The sequence below is a fragment of the Somniosus microcephalus genome, chromosome 18 (assembly GCF_052327205.1).
Source record: "Somniosus microcephalus isolate GS21.2 chromosome 18, FLI_Smic_1.0, whole genome shotgun sequence".
Classification (NCBI taxonomy): domain Eukaryota; kingdom Metazoa; phylum Chordata; class Chondrichthyes; order Squaliformes; family Somniosidae; genus Somniosus; species Somniosus microcephalus.
The window spans coordinates 65,441,930-65,464,973 of record NC_141004.1 but is presented as its reverse complement, the minus strand read 5'-3'; the positions used below and the strand labels follow the sequence as shown (position 1 = coordinate 65,464,973).

The 23,044-nt window shown below is 50.2% G+C and overlaps 1 protein-coding gene across 6 annotated transcripts in view; it reads left to right on the top strand.

The window, feature by feature from the left end:
• The first annotated feature begins 2,548 nt into the window (after positions 1 to 2,548).
• Positions 2,549 to 23,044, top strand: part of LOC147105333 (transcriptional enhancer factor TEF-5-like) — a 644,902-nt gene continuing 624,406 nt past the window's right edge. For 4 of the 6 annotated variants that reach the window (XM_086011604.1, XM_086011603.1, XM_086011602.1 and 1 more), the window contains exon 1: positions 2,549 to 2,785. In XM_086011604.1, coding sequence (XP_085867730.1) covers positions 2,779 to 2,785 — 7 coding nt within the window. In that variant the 5' untranslated portion in view covers positions 2,549 to 2,778. The remainder of the gene's footprint in view (positions 2,786 to 23,044) is intronic. The other 2 variants (XM_086011599.1, XM_086011600.1) reach the window with 1 other exon arrangement.

Sequence of the window (23,044 nt, the reverse complement as noted above, 5' to 3'; positions counted from 1 at the left end):
TGCATTTTCCCCTCCCCCTCCCTGTCCTCTTTAGAGTCTGGTCTCCTGCGCCCTGCTGTGTAATACACAGACCTGACTGTTGAGGAACGCAGTCACGTGCGTTTGGCACTTCGCATTTAGTGCGCACACTGGGATCCAATGGTGGATTTGTCGCTTCCCCAATGCTGTCGGTTCCCTGATGATTGGCTCGTTTGAACTGGGGGGGCGATAGCGGGAGAATCGCACCTGTGCTGCCAACCAATGTGAAAGAGCCCAAGAAATGTTTGACTTTGACACGATTCCTGCCAATCCTTCTAACAAATGCCCATCTTCAGAGCTGGGCTCCTAAATAGAGGCGAGGCTGGTGTTTTATGTATAATCCCATCAGACAGCATGAGCTCCTGCCTGATACAGTTACTATGGGCCACACTGTATCCTGCACTAAAAGAAAGACCTTGCATTTCTGTCGCACCTTTCACGACCTCCGGACGTCCCAAAGCACCTTACAGCCAGTGAGTTACTTTGTGATGTGTTGTCATTGTTGTATTGTAGGAAATATAGAGGAGAGTTCATCTGCTCTTCTTCACATAGTACCATGGGATCTTTTACATCCACCTGAGGGGCCTCGGTGTAACGTCTCAACCGAAAGACGGCACCTCTGACCATGCAGCACTCCCTCAGCACTGCACTGGGAGTGTCGGCCTAGATTTTTGTGCTCAAGTCTCTGGAGTGGGACTTGAACCCACAGCCTTCTGACTCCGAGGCGAGAGTGCTACCCACTGAGCCACGACTGATACCTGAGGCTGGTGCTTTAGGTATAATCCTGGGCCACACTGTATCTTCCACTAACTACACAGACAAGTTGCCAATGGGGTTCGATTTCAGCACGGTAATGGCGCTGAGTGTTCTACCCGCTTTCTGATGTACTTTACATCCAGAAGCAGTTCTCTTATAACCTCAAAAATACATAAGATGGGTAAAGCTTCACTTGCCAGCTAACCTGGGGCAAGTTAGTTTCTGGCTTTAGCATGACAAACAGAACAAAAACAAAGGGACTCGCAGGCTTTAACTTATAGGAATCTGTTTATCCTCCCATCTCCAATCAGTCACTCTTTTTTCTGCTTTCTCATCTGATCCTCTGGTCGTCTGTTTCTGCACCTTCCCATGGAAGGTGACTGGACAAAACAACAACAACCACTTGTATTTATATAGCGCCTTTATAATGTTGTAAAATGTCCCAAGGCGCTTCACAGGAGTGTTATAAGACAAAATTTGACACTGAGCCAAGTAAGGAGAAGTTAGGGCAGACTTGGTCAAAGAGGTAGGTTTTAAGAAGCGTCTTAAAGGAGGAAAGAGAGGTAGAGAGGCGGAGGGATTTCCAGAGCTTAGGATTTGGCAGCTGAAGGCACATCCACCAATGGTGGAGCGATTATAATCGGGGATGCTCAAGAGGGCAGAATTAGAGGAGCGGGTTGTGGGGCTGAAGGAGATTACAGAGATAGGGAGGGGCGATGCCATGGAGGGATTTGAAATCAAGGGTGAGAATTTTAAAATCGAGGTGTTGCTTAACCGGGAGCCAATGTAGGTCAGCGAACACAGGGGTGAACGGGACTTGGTGCGAGTTAGGACATGGGTAGCCGAGTTTTGAATGACCTCAAGTTTACGTAGGGTGGAATGTGGGAGGCCAGCCAGGAGTGCGTTGGAACAGTCAAGTCTGGAGGTTACAAAGGCATGGATGAGCATTTCAACAGCAGATAAGCTGAGGTAGGGGCGGAGTCGGGCAATGTTGCGGAGGTGGAAATAGGCGGTCTTAGTTATGCTGTGGATATGTGGTCGGAAGCTCATTTCAGGGTCAAATATGGCACCAAGGTTGCGAACAGTGTGGTTCAGCCTCAGACAGATGTTAGGGAGACGATGGAGTCGGTGGCGAGGGAACGGAGTTTGTGGCGGGGACCGAAAACAATGGCTTCGGTCTTCCCAATATTTAGTTGGAGGAAATTTCTGCTCATCCAGAACTGGTATAACTTTCCAGCACTGTTAATGAAAGAAATAAAAGAAAGGACTTGCATTTATATAGCGCCTTTCACGACCTCAGGATGTCCAAAAGCACTTTACAGCCAATGAAGTACTTGTGAAGTGTAGTCACTCTTGTTATGTAGGAAACCCGGCAGCCAATTTGCACACAGCAAGATCCCATAAACAGCAATGTGATAATGACCAGATGTTGATTGCGGGATAAATATTGGCCAGTACACCGGGGATAACTCTCCCGCTCTTCTTCGCAATAGTGCCATGGGATCTTTTACGTCGACCTGAGACGGCAGATGGCGCCTCAGTTTAACGTCTCATCCGTGAGAAGGTATCTCCGAGAGTGCAGCCCAGATTTTTGTGCTCAAGTCTCTGAAGTCACTGAGATAAACAGTGGGTGGCATGGCCAAGGCTGGATATGCGTTGGTGCCAGTCCATGGCACATGTCCTGTGGTTGCCGATGGACGATGACTCTTTCTCTGACTTGTGCGCGCTAACCTCGTGCTGTCCTCGCTGTCTTTGCAGGTTTCTCTTCAGTGACCACCGGCTCTGCTCGGAGCCCCGCCAGCTGTCACAATTGCGTCCAACGACTGGAACGGGAGCGGGAGCCCCGGAGACGGGAGGGAGGATGGGGCGGAGGCGTTGGAAAAATCGTTGGACAATGACGCAGAGGGAGTATGGAGTCCCGACATTGAGCAGAGCTTCCAGGAGGCCTTGGCGATATATCCACCGTGCGGTCGACGGAAGATTATCCTGTCTGACGAGGGCAAGATGTATGGTAGGTACCTGCGACAGCAGTGGTCTCCAATGGCTATAGTGACTCTGGGCTACCAGAGAACCAGCATCTTGAGATACTTTCTTTTCATTTAATAACATTGATATCATTCCTGGTGTCCGTAAAACACCCTAGTCCCTGCGGTGCCCAGCAGTCGCAGAAGGCCTCAAGCCTACTGCTGGACACTGCATGCGCCATCTCCAGGGCCACCCGGATGCAGACAAGACGACGGAAGAGAGTCAGGCACCAGAGTGACCCCCCTCCCCAGGGCCGTGTCTGTCCTGGACCTATGGATGGTCACCTTGACCAGGCCCAGGAACAGACCCACGAGAAGGTCCTCTGACCTATCCGCCTCCCTCTGCATCGGGTGGCCAAAGATCAGGATTGTGGGACTGGTGCAGCTAGAAATTGAGGAGCAGCCCCCTTAAATAATCGAACAGGGGGTGCAAATAAGTATGAAACACGGACACATCCCGGCCGCAAAAGTTACAAGCGGCAGGGAGTCCATGAAATAACTTAATTGTTGCTGCAAGTGTTCGTAATGTCAATTGTGTCTACATATCAGTACCTTCTATTTGGGGGCGAAAGGCCAACAAGAAGATTGCAAAGGTGGGCAGAACTAATCTTGGTTACCATGTGAAGTTCAGATTGTTCAGCGCAGTGCTGTATTCAGATCGGTGTGAATGCCTGCTCCTCGCAGTCTGTGGTTTGGGAATTGGTCAGTAGATATGACCTGTGCTGGGAGTTCCTTCAGTCGGTGCCGGCACTGATGTGAGGCTGTAGTGCTGCTCCATGTGTATTCTGCGACACGGATTCTGTATTGGCGGGAGGTGATTGAACTATTCTAAGGTCGATGCTCCCCTGATATTCGATGGAGTGTTTTTTTTCCATTTAGACTCGCGCACTGTGGTTTGATTCCTTTTCCAGCTCTTTGCATATACGGCGGGAACTTTGATGTGGATGTTATAGGAGTGTGTGTGTGTGTGTGCGTGTGTGCGTGCGTGCGTGCGTGCGTGCGTGCGTGCGTGCGTGCGTGCGCGCCGAGGCAATCTCATGGATTTCAATCACAAATCTTGGCTGCCATTTGTGCAGCTCCCAGAATGCACTGGAAAATCCATCGTTGGGACATTGTCAGGAATTGCTCCTCCCTAACCAGCCAGTTTGTGGTCTTGGGATCCAGGGTGAAGGAAGCCCTGAGACCAAGTGTATGATTGGATTTAGGTTCCCGTTTCTGAAAGGGATTTCTGGTGGTGAAATAGGGGGGACGCTCTGGGCTTCTTTATGGGGGGATGCTCTGGGCTCATTAAAGGGAGGATGCGCTGGGCTCATTGTTAATTGGGGGGGGGGGATGCTCTGGGCCCGTTAATGGGGGGGAACGCTCTGGGCTCGTTAATGGGGGGGACGCTCTGGGCTCGTTAATGGGGGGGAACGCGCTGGGCTCGTCGTTAATGGGGGGGATGCTCTGGGCTCGTTGTTAAAGGGCTTTTCTTTTAAAGCACTGGGCTTTTTAAGGCTTTATCTTTTGATCTTCCCTGGTTATACCTTTGATATCTCCATGAGTATAGCCAGAGAAGATCAAAAGATAAGGCCCTAAAAGGCATTGTGACAATGATCGAGTTATCCCACTTATTGTTACAGCTGTTCAGTGTTTGTGAAAATGAAGACATTCAGGGAGTTTCTGTGCCGTATATCCAACCTCTGTGTCCAGAGAGCAAAGGATGAACGAACCTGCATTTATCTAACACCAGAGCACCACCTTGGGGTGCCTCGCAACCAATGGATTATTTATGAAGCGCAGTCACTGTCGTTGACACAACAGCCAAGCAATCAGGTTCCACAAACAGCAGCTCATCTGATTTTTGACAGTGTTGGTTGGGTGAGGGAGGAATGTTGGCCCAGGACGCTGAGAACACCCCTTACTCCCTCAATACTTCATGTAAAAAACAAACTATAACAATGTACTGTGCGGTTAGGACTGGGGGAGGAGTCTGGAGAGGAGCAGACCAAGGTTAAATAGTAGGGAGTCAGGACGGGCGAGTATTCTGGGATGATGCTTGATAACCTTTACGGATCAAGGAGTATTTAACAGAACTTTCTCCTCGGGAGATTAAATGGGAGGAGTCTATGGTAGGCAGGATTGTACATGTGCTGTGAAGATGGGTTGAAATGTCTTTTCTCAATTCGTGCTGTCTGGGGCTCTGTTGTGTTTTTTTTCGCTGGGTATTTGAATCCAGTTTGCACTTAATGACAGAAAGAGGAAATTGAGGCCCATATTAGATCATGGGAGCATTTATTTTCTCTCTCTTTGTAATAAGCCTCAGTTCCCCAGGGCCTTATTTCCAGATAGGCCTTTCAAAGCTGTAATGAGAGTTCGGTCAGCCCTTGTTAAACCTGTTTCTCTGTTGACAAAACACATCAGTTAGAGATAAGTGGGAGTGAAGACAATGGAGTCAAGATCACCAACCAGCCAAGCAACCGTTTGCGAGGATGGGCGGGGCGGAGAACTCTGCAACAACACCTTAACTCCCACACTGATTCCGATCTTGCCCGCGTTCCCATCCACGGGTTACCCTTGGTTACAGATGGTTTGCTTTAGATGCACTAAGGCAATTCCCAGTCACCAGACATCCTCTGCTCCCCGTGGTGGCCAGTCCCAAGTGACACTGGAGGACTCGTGGATTTTTTAATAATGGGAAGGCCATTCAGCCCCTCGAGCCTGTTCCGCTATTATATTAGATCATGGCTGATCTAAACTCAACCTAGCCACCTTGGTTACATAACCCTTAATACCCTTGCTATTAATTCTCTCAGTTTTGAAATTTTCAATTGACCCCCAGCTTCAACAGCTTTTGGGGCAGAGAGTTCCTGATCTCCACCACCTTTTGTGAAGAAGTGCTTCACCCCTGAACGACCCAGCTCTAATTTTAAGATTATACCCCCTCTTTCTGGACTCTCTCCCCCGCCCCACCACCAGAGGCAATAGTTTCTCGCTATCTACCCTATTGAATCTTTTAATCATCTAAACACCTCAGTGAGATCGCCGCATTGCGATTGGGCGGAATTAGCCGGCTGTCGCCAGCTTTAAAGGGGCAGGCAGGGTGTCTCAGGCCATTTCGGTGCAGCTAATCTCTGTGTGCTTTGCAGTGAGGGGGGGCGAGCTCGGTGTGCGAGGTGGGGGGGCCGAGCTCGGTGTGCGAGGTGGGGGGGCCGAGCTCGGTGTGCGAGGTGGGGGGGCCGAGCTCGGTGTGCGAGGTGGGGGGGGGCCGAGCTCGGTGTGCGAGGTGGGGGGGGGGCCGAGCTCGGTGTGCGAGGTGGGGGGGCCGAGCTCGGTGTGCGAGGTGGGGGGGCCGAGCTCGGTGTGCGAGGTGGGGGGGCCGAGCTCGGTGTGTGAGGTGGGGGGGGCCGAGCTCGGTGTGCGGGGGTTGGGGGGGGGGGGCCGAGCTCGGTGTGCGGGGGTTCGGGGGGGGGGGAGCTCTGTGTGCGTGGGGGGCCGAGCTCGGTGTGCGTGGGGGGCCGAGCTCGGTGTGCGGGGGTGGGGGGGGGGAGCTCGGTGTGCGTGGGGGGGGGGGGGGGAGCTCGGTGTGCGTGGGGGGGGGGGGGAGCTCGGTGTGCGTGGGGGGGGGGCCCGAGCTCGGTGTGCGAGGTGGGGGGGCCGAGCTCGGTGTACGAGGTGGGGGGGGCCGAGCTCGGTGTGCGAGGTGGGGGGGGGGCCGAGCTCGGTGTGCGAGGTGGGGGGGGCCGAGCTCGGTGTGCGAGGTGGGGGGGGCCGAGCTCGGTGTGCGAGGTGGGGGGGGCCGAGCTCGGTGTGCGAGGTGGGGGGGGGCCGAGCTCGGTGTGCGAGGTGGGGGGGCCGAGCTCGGTGTGCGAGGTGGGGGGGGGCCGAGCTCGGTGTGCGAGGTGGGGGGGGCCGAGCTCGGTGTGCGAGGTGGGGGGGCCGAGCTCGGTGTGCGAGGTGGGGGGGCCGAGCTCGGTGTGCGAGGTGGGGGGGCCGAGCTCGGTGTGCGAGGTGGGGGGGGCCGAGCTCGGTGTGCGGGGGTTGGGGGGGGGGGCCGAGCTCGGTGTGCGGGGGTTGGGGGGGGGGGGAGCTCTGTGTGCGTGGGGGGCCGAGCTCGGTGTGCGGGGGTTGGGGGGGGGGCCGAGCTCGGTGTGCGGGGGTTGGGGGGGGGGGAGCTCTGTGTGCGTGGGGGGCCGAGCTCGGTGTGCGGGGGTTGGGGGGGGGGGAGCTCGGTGTGCGTGGGGGGCCGAGCTCGGTGTGCGGGGGTGGGGGGGGGGAGCTCAGTGTGTGTGGGGGGGGGGGGCCGAGCTCGGTGTGTGTGGGGGGGGGGCCGAGCTCGGTGTGTGGGGGGGGCCAGCTCGGTGTGGGGGGGGGGGGGGGTGCGCGAGCTCGGTGTGTGGGGGGTTGGGAGCTCGGTGTGTGTGGGGCCGAGCTCGGTGTGTGGGGGGCGAGGGGGGAGCTCGATGGGTGGGGGTGGGGGGGGAGCACTGTGTGGGGAGGGGGGAGCTCGAGGGGGGGGCGGGGGGGGTTTCGGCTCACCGTGCCTGTGCCGGCTCTTTGAACGAGCTATCCAATTAGTCCCACTTCCCTGTCCTTTATAGCCCTGCAAATGTTTCCCTTCAGGCATTTATCCAATTCCCTTTGGAAAGTAAATATTGAATCTGTTACCAGAATTATTGCAGCAATACAGAAGCTTTGAGGATCACTTTATCTGTCACCAGATTTACTGAATTCAGTTTTACAATGGTCAAATTTGAATTCTTGACCTCTGGTTGATGTTAGCCCAGTCGGATAACCATTAGGCTACTTGTACCCTGGTGTACACAGAAACTTTCCAGCACTGTTGAAAAGAAAAAAGACATTTGAAAGACGGCAAATCTGACCGCAGCACTCCCGCAGTACTGCACTGGATTTTCGGCCTAAATTTTTGTGCTTGAGTCTCTGGAGTGGGATTTGAACCCTCGACCTTCTGACTCAGAGGCGAGAGTGCTACCCAGTGAGCCATGGCTGACACGTTGCCCAGTTTCTCCTCCCTAATCCAAGGCACAAGATCACTTGCAGGATGTCTGCCTCGTTGCGATCAGCTGACAGCCCAGAGACCTGTCTGGCCTGTGTGACTTGCCTATTGGCTGGATAAACTTACTGGACCATCAGGGGAGGGGCGGGCAGGAGTGCGGGAAAGGCGGAGCGAGGCCGATGAAGGTGGCTGCCGTCCTTGCGGGCTCTGTGCGTACCAGGCAGCTAAGTGTCCTTTGCTGCTTGGTGCGCTCGGCTCGTTGAGAAAAAAGCATTTCACTGACTGGATTTCACTTGTTGTATTTGGTTATGTGACAAATAAAATTGAAATTGAAATTGGGGAGAATCCCAAGGGTTTCCGTCTCATTTCTAACCCCACTGTTTGTGTTCGACCCTGAAACACCCTCCCAATGACCATCTAACATGATTTTGGACGGTTTGTGAGCTTCCCACTGCTGATTCTAAACCTCGTGGTAGATACACAGTATGCAGCTGGAATCCTGCATCAGGGGAGATGATGCTGGCTTGTGACTGTCCAGTACATAGCTGGAATACTATAAATAGTCGGAATGCTAAGACGTGTGGCATGTACTCGTAATACTGGACGGGATGAAAGTGCGACCGATCTGGGGAGAGATTTGATCATTAGAAATGTGAAAAATTCATTGCAGTCATGCTCTTTAAAAGTTTTTAACTGGGAAACTTGCTACACAAGAAGGTAAATATGACTTCTGGAAGGCCTGAAATTCCCTCCCTAAACTTCTCCCTTTCTCCCTCCTTTTAAGACGCTCCTTGAAACCTACCTCTTTGGCCAAGCTTTTGGTCACCTGTTCTAATGTCTCCTCCTTTGGCTCGGTGTCAATTGTTGTCTGATTTACACTCCTGCGAAGCTCCTTGGGAGGCTTTACGACGTTAGAGGCGCTTTATAAATGCACGTTGTTATTGTTGACTCTCCGTTGTCCTGTTTCTGGTGAGAATGAGCTTCTGTGAAGTCCTCTTGGTTTGGCCCAGGTGTGTCGAGGGTCTGAAGCGGCATTTCTGGACATGGCAGCAATCCCTTTAACCTGGCTACACCTGTAGAAGTACCTCCTGAGCAGACTAGCTTCATTAATTGTTTCCCTTCTGCTGCTGGGGGCTCGACTTGTGCTGAAGGAAGGTGTCACGGGTGCCAAGGTAACCTCTGGGACCTCGTCCGAGCGACTGTTCTATATGGGCAGGCAGTGAATTCAGGGCAGCTATTCGATTGTGGGGAGCATCTCAACAGAGACAGTCCTACCCTCACCTGATAACTACACGTGCGCATTCTCTCGTGGAGGTGGGAAGCTTGGCCGATATCATTTCTCCACCCTTCCCTACACAGTGATGTTGAGGCCAGTTGTGTCACCCCCAATTACTGCCTCCGCTGAGTTCACCTACCTCCGTGCGCACAGGGCTCGACACTGGACTTCCCAGCTCTGTGTGGCTCTACACCAATGGGTGTACTAACCCTGCGAGCCATCAGAGAGCGATATCTTTCATTTCTGACTAACATGCCGTACTCTATCGATCTTCTACCGTTTCATTGAGGCGTCAGCCGTAGCTCAGTGGGTAGCACACTCGCTGCTTGAGTCAGAAGGTCGTGGGTTCAAGTCCCACTCCAGAGACTCGAGCGCATAATCTAGACTGACACTCCAATGCAGCACTGAGGGAGTGCTGCACTGAGGGAGTGCTGCACTGTCGGAGGTGCGATCTTTCGGATGAGACGTTAAACCGAGGGCTCCATCTACTCTCTCGTGGACTTAAAAGATCCCACGGTACTTTTTGAAGAAGAGCAGGAGAGTTCTCCCGTGTCCTGGTCAATATTTATCCCTCAACCAATACCATCAAAACCGATTATCTGGTCATTATCACTGTTTGTGGGATCTTGCTGTGTGCAAATTGGCTGCTGTGTTTCCTGTATTACAACAGTGGTTACACTTCATTGGCTGTGATGCGCTTTGGGACGTTCTGAGGTTGTGAAAGGCGCTATGGAAATGCAAGTTCTTTCTTTTAATTTAAACTTAAAAATTCGTTACCTATCTTTATTTTCTTGTCCTCATGGGTTCCATGGACCATTTTTAGAAGCAGATACCCACTGTGACTGAAACGGGCATCTGTTGTGTTTCAAATCTCTTTCTGCCTTTTCCTGTGAGATCGGACTGAGGCCAGGGTGCTGGGATATTCAAAATGGCGAGTCATGGCTGCTGTTACTGAAGTTTTCCTTTGTCCTTTTTTTTTTGCTCGAGAGCCTGAAGATAAATCAAAGACACGGGTACTGTCGGGGGTAGTTTCAAAGAAGGTGACTCCTCTCTAGTTTATATTATTACCTTCAGAAAGACCCCTAACAGGAGAATAGGATGACATCTTTGGAGAGTGCGCACACATTTGCCACTGCAAAAAAAAAAAAGAGCCGTTGGCTGTAAGGGTTCTCCCGCTGGGGAATATCCTGCTCGGAAGGCAGATGTCTCCGATTAACACCTGTGACGTGAAAGGCTTCTTTTGGCATAAAGGCCTTGAGATAGCTGCTCCTCTTTACTTCAATCGGGTCAACCTTATCCTGCAGCGAGGAAGAACTCCATAAGCACAGAAGGTGTACACTTGAGTAAAATGTTCATCAAGTGACTGTGTTTAAATGATTGACAATTTAAAATATATTGGGATGCTGTATTGCTATTTTATCTGCTGAATAATTTTATTAATATACTTTTATAATGTACTGTAAATGTGATTTAATAATTTTAACCTGAGTTATTGGATCTATCGGCATGCTGCTTTTCCACCATTTGGAGAGAATGGTGGGCATCCATATTATTTCTGGTATATCTCAGGGGGTAAAAGGGTGCATTGTGATCCCTCATGCACACTACATTCATCCGTATGTGGGGTAATATGTTCACAGTACTGTAAGGATTAATAAGAATGTAACATTATCTCACATTCATTCAGTTTTGACGGCGCTGCCATGTGGTTATAGCTGGAATTTGTACTTGTGGTTCACACTCTTGTGATGGGCTTTCTGTTTTATTTTAAACATGGTTGCTTTCACACACCATGGACCATTTCCGGTGTGCAAAGTGATTGAGGAAGCTTGGTGTGGTCTTGGGACAGTGATGCCAAACTGACCTTGGTGTCACCTCGGCTCAGTGGGCAGCACTCTCGCCTCTTCAGTCGGAGGATTGTGGGCTCAAAAAAGAAAGACTTGCATTTATACAGCGCTTTTCACAACCTCAGGACGTCCCAAAATGCTTTACAGCCAATGAAGTACTTTTGAAGTGGAGTCACTGTTGTATGTGGGGAACATGGCAGCCAATTTGCACACAGCAAGATCCCACAAACAGCTATGTGATAATGACCAGATAATCTGTTCAAGCCCCACTTGAGGACAAAATCTAGGCTCACACTCCAGTGCAGTACTGAGGGAGTGCTGCACTGTTGGAGGTGCCGTCTTTTCGGCTGAGATATTAAACCGAGGCTCCATCTGCGCTCTCAGGTGGATGTAAATGATCCCACGGCACTATTTCGAAGAAGAGCAGGGGAGTTCTCCCCGGTGTCCTGGCAAATATTTATCCCTCAATCAGCATGTCAAAAACAGATTATCTGGTCATGATCACATTGCTGTTTGTGGGAGCTTGCTGTGCGTTACAACAGTGACTGCACTTCATTGCCTGTAAAGCACTTTGTGACCTCTTGAGGTTGAGAGAGTGCAATCTTTCCTCTTTCTTTCTTGTGTTGTGTTTCCCCTGTGTGTTTTGTTTAATTGCTATCTGGTTCAGATAGCTCACTATTCCGCACATGCACAGTGTATCATGATGGAAGTATCGGGTGGGATTGGGAATCTGGTGCTGAGCCAGTCGCTCACACTGTGTTGTGATACCTGTAGTCCGAGATAATGGCGTTCTGACGTGCTGCGGCTCGGGAATAACTCGTGGATGGTGGTCGTGTGTGACGGAGGCTGGATTCTGGTTGGAATCGGAGCTCCTCTGACCCGTCATACTCACCCCCCACCCCACCACAGAATAAAGTAGATCTCTCGGTTGATTACTATGCAGGACTTGCTGGATTGAACACATCTCTGGGCGTTTATATGGAAAGAACAAGACTTGGAGCTGATACTCCTTGGGGGTTCCATGGTCAAGTGCTGACCAGAGCCTGGGGAACAAGAAGTGTTCAAAATGAAACGATTCGGTCTTGGGGACATTTCAACTTTTGGTCTTTAAAAGAAGCTGAAGGAAGGTGCTGGAATATCCCAGCCTCGCGGGGGTGTTTGTGGAATACAGACCTGGTAATCCAGGGTTTTACCACCTGCTGTTGGATCTCATTGTTTACCTGGAGAATAATGTGCTGTGAAGGGCTTTCACTGGAGATAGGAAACTCTTCAAAATTTCAGGAATTTCCATCTGACGATTGTACGCTCTCCCAAGCGGTTGGAGTACACCAGGGTTCAGTGAATGATTGAAGGGCTTTCTTTAGGCCCAGTCCCCTTTGTCTGCCTTCATCACATCTTTATTTTTCTTCCCTCTGGTGCAAAAGTACTTTGCGAGCGCTATTTGAAAGAGTTTTTATTTTAACTCGGGGTGGGCGCCTTGTGTGAATAAATAAAGGGCATTTAAGTCAGATAGTAGCTCTGCCTCTGGTGTGGGGATGCTGGTTTGGAAACAATGCTGCCCAGAGTAACTGCTGAGCCTCAATCTCCTCCCGATCCCAGCTAAACCGTGGCCGCTTGCGCTGAAAAGGGCAAATGCTGGCTTGTAATGAAATCCGCCTCTCATTGTACGGGCTGCAACTGAAGCTGGTGCCTAAAAGGCCTGAAATGGAAGCTCACAAATGGGTTCCCAACCCTTGTCTGATTCTCAGGAATGTGCCTGGAGCTGGGCCCACATTCCGGGCATTCTTTCCTCTGGGTTGTGAGAGGCATTCCAGAGGTGCTGTGGCCTTTGCAGCAAATGGGGAAGTGACAGGAAAGGCATTAAGTGTCATGACAAAAATGGATATTGTTCAGGAGACTCCCTGTCCCTCGGTTTTTGTCCTTTTGAGGAGCTGTCTTGCAAAGCTTGGCTATAAAGAGCTTTGAGGAGCAAAGCCCATGGGAACAACTTGTGTTTTAGAGAGAAGCTTTTTTTCTCTCTCTCTCTCTCTCCCCGATCTTAATTCTGTTTTAGTTTGATATTGGACATAAAAGGATATATTTAAGGGAGCAGACGCCCTGAGTGTCCCAGAGTGTTGTGCAAACCTTGGCCTGGCGTGCATGTGAGAATCGGAGAACGTTTGTGTGTCGCCGAGACTTTGGCTTTGCGTCGACCTGGTGGGGAATTCCGGGGTTTTGTTTAGTGGTTTTTGTGAGGTTTAATAAGCCACCGTTTGATATCGTATGTGCTTGGAAAAATACCTACCCACCCTTCATTGGGCTTCACACCCTGAAAGTCTGGAATTGCAGACCCCATGTGATGCTGCCAGCTCCTTCCTCGGAAGACGGGGAATTTGTTATTTGTGAGGGGTGAGGCTTTCTCCTTCCCGTCTCCCAATTTGTTGCGTTCCTCTCCTGACACCGCTGACTCTTGCTGGGGTAAGAGTCCCATAGGCAAGAGCAAATCTTCGGCAACACCTTAAGGTAGCGATCCTTCATGTCCGATGTTGGCAGGCTATTTGACTACAGAAGGCATTGTAGCCGAACCTGGATTTCTTTACTTCCCTCCGCCCCCTCCCCCCATACAGAGAGACACATCCATACCTTCTAGCCGAGTTCACGAGTAGGAAGCCCGACTGACTTGGTTTCTCCCTCGCAAAGGTGCTTTTGGCAATTACAGTGCCATCCACAGCTACCCCAGCTGTGATCAGCTGACTGCCTGCACTGCTGAAACCCTATCCATGCCTTTGTTACCTCTGGACTTGACTATTCCAACGCACTCCTGGCTGGCCTCCCATGTTCTACCCTCTGTAAACTCGAGCTCATCCAAAGCTCTGCTGCCCGTGTCCTAACTCACACCAAGTCCCGTTCACCCATCACCCCTGTGCTCACTGCCCCGTGCCCTAACTCGCACCAAGTCCCGTTCACCCATCACCCCTGTGCTCACTGCCCCGTGCCCTAACTCGCACCAAGTCCCGTTCACCCATCACCCCTGTGCTCGCTGACCTACATTGGCTCCCGGCTAAGCAACACCTCAATTTTAAAATTCTCATCCTTGTTTTCAAATCCCTCCAATGGCCTTCGTCCCTCCCTATCTCTGTAATCTCCTCCAGCCCCACCACCCCCCCACCGAGATATCTGTGCTCCTCTAATTCTGGCCTCTTGAGCATCCCTGATTTTAATCGCTCCACCACTGGCGGCCGTGCCTTCAGCTGCCAAGGCCCTAAGCTCTGGAATTCCCTCCCTACACCTGTCCACCTCTCCTCCTTTAAGACACTCCTTAAAACCTACCTCTTTGACCAAGCTTTTGGTCACCTGTCCTGCTATCTCCTTATGTGGCTCGGTGTCAAATTTTGTTTTATAATGCTCCTGTGCAGCGCCTTGGGACGTTTTACTACATTACAGGTGCTATATAAATACAAGCTGTGGTTGTTATTGGTAAATGCAAAACGAATCTGTGCAAACATTATTCCAGTGCGCTCCCTGGGGAGACGGTGGAAGCAGTTCATATTGATTCATTCAGATGCACAGTATATGAGTAATTATAACATGTCATGATTGACTAATCTGTTAAGAGTTTTTTGAGGTTGTAACTAGCAGAATAGATAAGGGGGAACCAGTGGATGTGGTGTATTTGGATTTTCAGAAGGCCTTTGATAAGGTGCCACACAAGAGGTTGTTAAACAAAATTAGGGCTCATGGGATTGCGGGTAATATACTAGCATGGATTGAGGATTGGTTAACAGAGAGTAGGAATAAACGAGTCATTTTCGGGTTGGCAGGCTGTAACTGGTGGAGTACCGCAAGGATCAGTGCTTGGGCCTCAGTTATTCGCAATCTATATCAATGATTTGGATGAGGGGACCAAATGTATTATATCCAAGTTTGCTGATGATACAATGCTAGGTGGGAATGTAAGTTGTGAGGAGGATGCAAGGAGGCTTTAAGGGGATATAAACAGGCTAAGTGAATGGGCAAGAACATGGCAAATGGAATATAATGTGGAGAAATGTGAAGTTATCAACTTTGGTAGGAAAAATAGAAAAGCAGAGTATTTTTAAAATGGTGTGAGATTGGGAAATGTTGGTGTTCAGAGGGACCTGGGTGTCCTTGTACACGAGGCACTGAAAGTTAACATGCAAGTACAGCAAGCAATTAGGAAAGCAAATAGTATATTGGCCTTTATTACAAGAGGATTTGAGTATAAGAGTAACGATGTCTTACTGCAATTATGTAGGGCCCTGGTATTGTGTACAGTTTTGGTCCCCTTACCCAAGGAAGGATATACTTGCCATCGAGGGAGTGCAATAAAGGTTCACCGAACTAGTTCCTGGGATGGGGGGATTGTCCTATGAGGAGAGATTCAGTAGACTAGGCCTATATTCTCTGGAATTTAGAAGAATGAGAGGTGATCTCATTGAAACATACAAAATTCTTGCAGGGCTCGACAGGGTAGATGCAGGGAGGATGTTCCCCCTGGCTGGGGAGTCTTGAACCAGGGGTCACAGTCTCGGAATAAGGGGTCGGCCATTTAGGACTGAGATGAGGAGAAATTTTGTTCACTCGGAGGGTGGTGAATCTTTGGAATTCTCTACCCCAGAGGGCTGTGGAGGCTCAGTCGTTGAGTATATTCAAGACAGAGATCGATAGATTTTTGGATATTAAGGGAATCAGAGGATATGGGGATAGTGCAGGAAAGTGGAGATGAGATAGAAGATCAGCCATGACCTTATTGAATGGCGGAGCAGGCTTGAAGGGCTGAATGGCCGACTCCTGCTCCTATTTCTTATGTTCTTAAGTGTAGCGTGCTTGGGAGGAACAATGTAACTTTGGACCTGTGGTTCCCTAAGCTCTCCACCACTGAGGTTCTCCTCGCCTCATGTCTGAGTCTGTTGTAGACTACTTGATGGAAATTGATTGCCATGATTAGTCAACAACTCCATTATCGTTGTATCATCCGACTACCAGGCTGGTGGAAGCTGAACTAGACGCACCATGATCTTTCTTTGTCCAACAATTCTTATAGCTCAACACAGGCCAGTGAACAAACCTGCGACCTTTTTGTCGTGATTGGCCTACTGCTATACCAGGTGCTGCCCTTACCCACCAGGCTATTGGAGTGCAGCATGTCCTCTGCCCTCCTCCTTTCTCTTTACAGGGACCCTGAGAGACACTTCACCCAGTCTGCACACAGAGATGAGCCAACTATGTTCTCATGTCATGAATCACATCTAGTGTCATCAATTCCTTTTGATACGACAATGCGAGGTGTTACTTCACATCCGCTGGATTCTCTGCCGCAGCGCTAGTGTTAATAGCCAAGCAACACTTTAGCGCAGTTCTTAGTGTGGGCTGCTATGGGAACCAGGTCCATCTGAATCATCAGATCAAACTGTGCCCCGCGGATCACGCGCTCTCTATTCCTTCGATCGACATACCTCCGTGTGTTACAAACCCATCCAAGGCCTGTTTCTCCTACATTTCTGACGCTCACTGGATTGGCTGCTCCAAGCGTCACCGGGGCTGTCGCTCGTGCTGTTTTTTGGCTGCGGGAAGTTGACGAGAGTTTGCATTCGGTGCTGCTTCCTCCTCCTACCTTAGTTTTTAGCAAGAGAAACGCAGGGAGTGAATTCGGAAGATCAAGCTGCCTCCGAATCCAGAGAGCAAGTGAAGGAGTCTCCTTCGAGCTTGAGGATGAGGTTTTGTTTCTCCATTCCTTTTGGGAAATCCTTTGGCCTCCACTCGAGAACTGGCCAAAGGCACAGTTGACATTGCAAGGCACAAATCTGCATCCCATCACTTTCTGATAGTGGAGCATTCCCGAGAGTGGCCTTTCTCGAGCATGGCTTGGGATTTTGGCATTTGACCAAAAGTTTGAAGTAAACCGTTGTTTGAAGAGCACTGCTTCAACTCTTATGACTGGGCCATTGATGGCAATGAGCCTACCCTGCCAAATATGGCTGTTGCACTGGGATGTTACGAAGTATAAGTATATACATTAAGAAAGAGAATTTGCATTTATACAGCACTTTTCACGCCCTCCGGAAGTCCCAAAGCGCTTCACAGTCAATGAGGTACTCTTCAAGTGTAGTCACTGTTGTAATGCAGGGAAACCCCAACTTGCACACAGCAAGGCCCAACAAGCAGCAATGAGATAATGAACAGATCATCTGGTTTGTTTTGTGTGTTGGTCGTGGGATCTTTTACATCCACCGGAGAGGACAGATGGGGGGTCTCAGTTTTACAACTCACCTGAAAGACGTCACCTCCGACAGTGCCGCGCTCCCTCAGTACTGAAGTGTCAAGTGTCAGCCTAGATTTTGTGTTCAAGGCTCTGTAGTGGGATTTGAACCCGCAGCCATTTGACCCAAAGGCGAGAGTGCTACCCACTGTGACACGGCTAACACTTGTTGTCCCTTCTCTCCTATGCACTAATCTCCAGCAATGAGGCAGGAATATTCTGCATCCTCTAATTACAGAAAGGGTTAAGTTCTGGTGCTGTGGGGGGGATACTCCTGATTGTAACAAAGAATATCGCATTACTATTTGTGTATTGTCTTCCTTCCTGACTCTCTCAATCTCATTTGAGGCAGGCGATCACCTGAACTTGCGATTCAGCGAGTTAATCTGCTGACGAATGAGTCCGTGTTGGCCTCCCCGATCGAGCTGTTACTCAAAAGCTGTGTTTTCTGATCACTGGAGTGTTTAATAGGATTAAACGACTCTGTTCAGCCTGTCTGCGGGTCGGCAGCACAGGGTTGTTTGTCCTATGAGGAGTGGGGGAGTGGTGGGGTGGGGAGGGGATCAAGTACCACAATTATATGCGTGACACAAGCTGGCTTGAAATACGTTTGACTTGAATGTTGCTTGCCTTGATGTTCGTGCTATTATGTGTCAGATGTAATCTGGGAGGATAATGCATCCGTTCATGCTGAGGATTTTATTTTCGATTTCTAAGTTGACTTGTCTCGCGCATGTGAAGTATCTTGAATTGACCGTGACTGTTGCTTATGTTGAGGAGAGCTGCAAAAACCACGAGCATGCACCATTTGTGAGACGATTGTGACGCACTTGAGCACAGAGAGCTAATTGTTTAGTGGGGGTGGGGGTGGCGGGGGCTTTCAGTTTCAGGATTTAAGCATTGCAGAGAAAGCCCTAATGCTACAAGAAGGATGTCACTGTTGTAATGTAGGAAACACTTTGCGCAGAGCAAGATCCCAAAAACAGCAACGACCAGATAATGGGGGAGAAATTCGGTGGGCTGCGCCACCAGTTAGCGCCTAAAGAGGGCACTCGGTGGCTTTAGCGCCACTGGCCACGCCTCCTGCGATATTTAGCTGGGGCGCTAATGGCGATGTTAGCCTGTTGCGCTGCGCTGCCGCCGATGACGTCATCGGTGTGCGCAGCGCCCCACTACCGCCCCGATCGCGATATTTGGCAGCGACCGCCTCTGTAGCACCGCTCGTTAATCGCGCCCGGTTCACGGGGCCTACCTGTGGTGGCAGTGGCGCAAATTAAGGTGGAGGTGCGGGGCGGCCATTTTTTCGGCGGCTGCCTGCCAGCACCTCCGTCCCCGGCCTCTTGTTCTTCCCCCTCGGCATTGCCGGCTGTTTTCCAAGAGCCCGGCACTTCTCCTCGGTGCCGGGCTCTCTTGCCGGCACTCGCGATCGCTCATCGCGCTGGTGCAGGCCCCTCCCCCTTAAGAATGGGAGGAAGGCCTGCAGTACCGCAGCGCGCCGTGGCGCTGCGGCACGTTGAGCTGCGATATTCAGTTTCAGCGCCCTAAGAGGGACGCGGAGCGCCTCGAGCCTCGCCCCGTGTCCCTCTCGGGGCGCTCAAGCTGAATTTCCGGTGATCGCTGCTGCTCCAATCGCAGCGCAAAATCCTGCGCCCAGGCGAGCTTGGCGCCCCGTTAGCGGCTCCACCCAATTTCTCCCCCAATGTGTTTTTAATGATGTTGGTTGAGGGATAAATATTTGCCAGGACACCGGGGAGAACTCCCCTGCTCTTCTTTGAACTAGTGCCATGGGATCTTTTATGCCCGACAGTGCAGCACTCCTGGAGTATGTGCTCAAGTCTCTGGCGTACAATCTTCTAATGCAGGCGAGAGTGCTACCCACTGAGCCACAGCTAACACCTATTCTAGCAAGGTCAAGGAAGGTAGATTTGCATTCATAGTTAGAACTTTATTGTGTCCCTCAAACATCCCAAAGTGCTTCACTTACAATGAATTACCTTTTGTAGTGAACTGAATGTGGTTATTTAGGCAGATACAGTGGCCATGTGCGCACAAGATCCCACAAGTAGCGTTAGGATTAATGAGCAATAAACTTCTTCTGGTGGCATTGGTTATAAAGTAATGTTGGCCAGGACATCAGGAGAAAGCCATCTCTTGTTTGAATAGTGCCATGGGATCTTGATCAAATAAGGAGATGGGGGGTGGAGCTTGGTTTAACATTTCATCCAAAGGATGAATGAGTGGAAAAATGGTAAAAGATGAATAGCGGTAAAGCATACAAACAAGGATGGACAACCTGAACGAAAGACTTGGCCTGGGTTCAATCAAGCTTTATTATTAGCAGAATGTACTGCGCACCCATTCTTCATACCCTCCTGAACAGTGACCTCTTGTGAGTCAATGGGAAAGGAATATTTAAGATAGGTGTGCCTTGATCAGTCAGGTATTGTAGTGTAACTATGCTGACATTTACCTTGGCCCCTTGGAGAGTATTCTGAGTTACTGTTAGTGATGTGAATTGGGCCTGGTTTTATTTTTTACGTGTGTGTCAGGGAGCAGGGGGTTGGTTTCATGTTGATGGCATGCACTGCAAGCTAAGATACAAGGTTGACATTCCCCTCTCGTCTCCAGGGTCTTTCAGTTGACCAGACATCTCATATTTCCAAACTCCATTTCAAGGACGGGCAGCCAAATTAAAGTGGCTGTTCAAGCTCTATTTATGTGCGTGTGCGGAGTGTTTTCCCTTCAAGGTCACTCCAAACGGTTACAAAACTGGACCGGGTGAGGGTATAGGACAACTGGGGAAATCGAGAACCAGATGGGACCCATGGGCTGCTTTGTGTGTACAGGAACAGCAAGAGGGAGACAAAATAAAATCCTGGGATGAGTCATATACGCCCAATACTAAAACAATTTGTTGTACAGGATACGGGACTGAGTCAGAGGGTCGATGAAATAATGAGACAATGTGACAATACTGGACTGAGTCAGCCAACCAATCTGCATAGTACTGGGCTAAACTGGCCAATCAGCGTACGCGGTCCTGAGCCGAGGCAGCCAGTCAGTGCACACGGTACTGGAACAAGCTGGATACATTGTGTTGCGGCAAGTTATTATACACCGATTAAAAAATCAACTAATTTTTTACATATTTAACCCGGACGCAAGTGTTGAGTAACAGGAGAACTTGTGCTCCAACTCAATAACATAGTGGGCCGAGATAGCTGCTCATTCATTGGCTTACTGTGTAAAATACAGTATTAATTACACTGGTGTAAAGATTGCATCCGACTCCGCGAGTGTCTGAGTAGGTTTCCGTGTCATTTCCCAATGTCCTGTAGAATCTGGAGATGAGAACCCTGGAGACGAGAGAGATGTTTACGCAGCGAACTGTTATGATCTGGAATGCACTGCCTGATCGGGTGGTGGAAGCAGATTCAACAGTAGCTTTCAAAGGAGAATTGGACAAATACTTGAAAAGGAAAAATTTTGCAGCGTAGTGGGACTAATTGGAGAGCTCTTTCAAAGAGCCGGCACAGGCACGATGGGCCAAATGGCCTCCTTCTGTGCTGTAAGATCCTATGAGTCATTGAATTCAGCAGCAGGTGAGTCAATTCGACCAGGAACATCCCCAAGTTTGGTTCCTGGCCCCTACTGAGTTAGCTGACCGGAGCTAGGGCAGTGGCAGGAGTGCAACATCCGCCTGGATGTTCGTTGGGCAAGGGAGGGAGAAAAAAATCTGGGGTTCTGCTTCTCGTCACTATCCGGGGACTCCCTGCTAGAAGGACACGTTTGCGGATGTCGGTTGAGGACAGCACTGGGCTCGGCTGTGATGCCCCCCACTGTCGAATAGCCCACCGACCTTCATGGCCAAGAGTCGCACGTGAATGATGAGCATTTGGCCAAGGTTCTAGATGACACCCGTCCCCTGCGGAACTCCATTGCAGCAAGGAGTCCCAAGCCTTCAAGAAGGGAGGAGGGAGGATAAGCCACAAAAGAAAAAAACACTACTCCTACAACTGCGGAGAAACCTCCCCCTCTCAAGTGTGGTTTCATTGGATCGTATGCAAATTGCATTATATCAGTCAATAACCTTTTGTGAGATGTTGAACTGCTTAAAGATAGACTTGCACTTATATAGCGCCATTCATGACCACAAGACGTCCCAAAGCACTTTGCTGTACTTTTGCAGTGTAGTCACGGTTGTATTGTAGGGAAACATGGCAGTCAATTTGCGCACAGCAAGCTCCCACAAACCACAATGAAATAAATGACCAGATAATCTGTTTTTTAGTGATTTTAGGGATAAATTTTGGCCAGGACACCGGGGAGAACTCCCCTGTTCTTCTTTGAGTAGTGTCGTGTCCACCTGAGAGGGCAGCCGCTTGGTTTAACGTCACATCTGAAAGACGGAATCTCCAGCAGTGCATCATGCCCTCAGTACTAGCACTGGTTAGATTTTGTGCTCCCATCTCTGGAGTGGGACTTGAACCCACAACCTTCGGACTTGGAGGCGGGAGTGCTACCCACTGAGCTGACTCTTTATTTGTGGATCGTTATGTTCGTTCTGCATTGTGCGGCCCAGACGAGCTTCACCTACTCATCCCCGCCACTGTCCTTACTTTGGGCTTCCACCGTCGTGCGAAGCTGTTGCATCGTGACTGTGTCTTTAAGAAACTCAGGTGAAGGGCCAAGGTCCACGGTGCAGTACGCAGCCAAGATTGAAATAAGTAGGAGATAAAATGAGGTAAATCGGCCAAACTTGACTTCTAAAATATTGCAGATTAACAGAGAAGGGAAGAGTGAGGGAGGTGAAGAGTGGCGCAGTTTGGAGGCCCTGGGAGAGAATGAGTTTGATGGTGTGAAGAATCTTCAATTCACTGCGCACGTGTGGTGGAGGAAGAGTGTGTAAGATGGTGTATTTGGAGCTTGGAGGAGCCAGACGTGTAAGACCAGACTGCCCAGAGACATACTGCTGTGGAAAGGCGTAGGAACGCAGGGAGTTGTGAAGAGGTCCTTTCCACTGAAAGTCTACAGGCAGATCAGAGAAAAGCAGCTATGTCACCGCAGGGTTGCAGGGTAAATTATTGAAAGTGTAGAACATGAAGGCGTGCACTTGATACTGTACTTGTACAGGACTGCAGAGGCTGCTTGCAACAGTTGCCAAGCAGCACGAGAGGGGCTTTCCCCAGCATCTCCGTACCGAACAGCTTCTCAGTGCTTCAGTTACAGACGGCAAGTCCTGACACACCAGCTGGCTCCTGTCTTGCTGGGGCATAGAGGCTGAAAAGTTGCTTTATGCTGGGGGTCAATTGGACTACGATCGATAGATTTGTGTCAGATAAGGGTATCGAGGGATACGGAGCAAAGGCAGGTAAATAGAGTTGAGGTGCAGATCAGCCGTGATCTAACTGAATGGCGGACCAGGCTCGAGGGGCTGAATGGCCTCCTCCTGTTCCTATGTTCCTTATTACTCTCCTGTGAAGCGCCTTGGGAAGTTTTACTATGTTCAAGGTGCAATATAAATGCAAGATGTTGTTGTTCCCATGTTCCTAAGCCCCTCTGTCCAGTTGAATAGGAGCTGAGTGTGCGCTTTGTTTATTATTATTTTCTCATTTCTAAGATTTGAGGGCGCCATTTTGTTGTCTTCAGAGTTTTATTCTCTCGCCAACGTTCTCCCCTCTCTATCTACTGAGGTTGTAAACCACTTGTTACCCTAAAGGTATCAGGAACCCTCCAGTATCTTGTCACATGGCCATTATTCACATGTCAGCAGAGGGCAGTGTCAGCGGGCTATTCAGCTGTGGTGGGTATCGCAGCACGCCCAATCCTGTCCTCATCTGACATCCCCACGTTGTGCTTTGCCCGCAA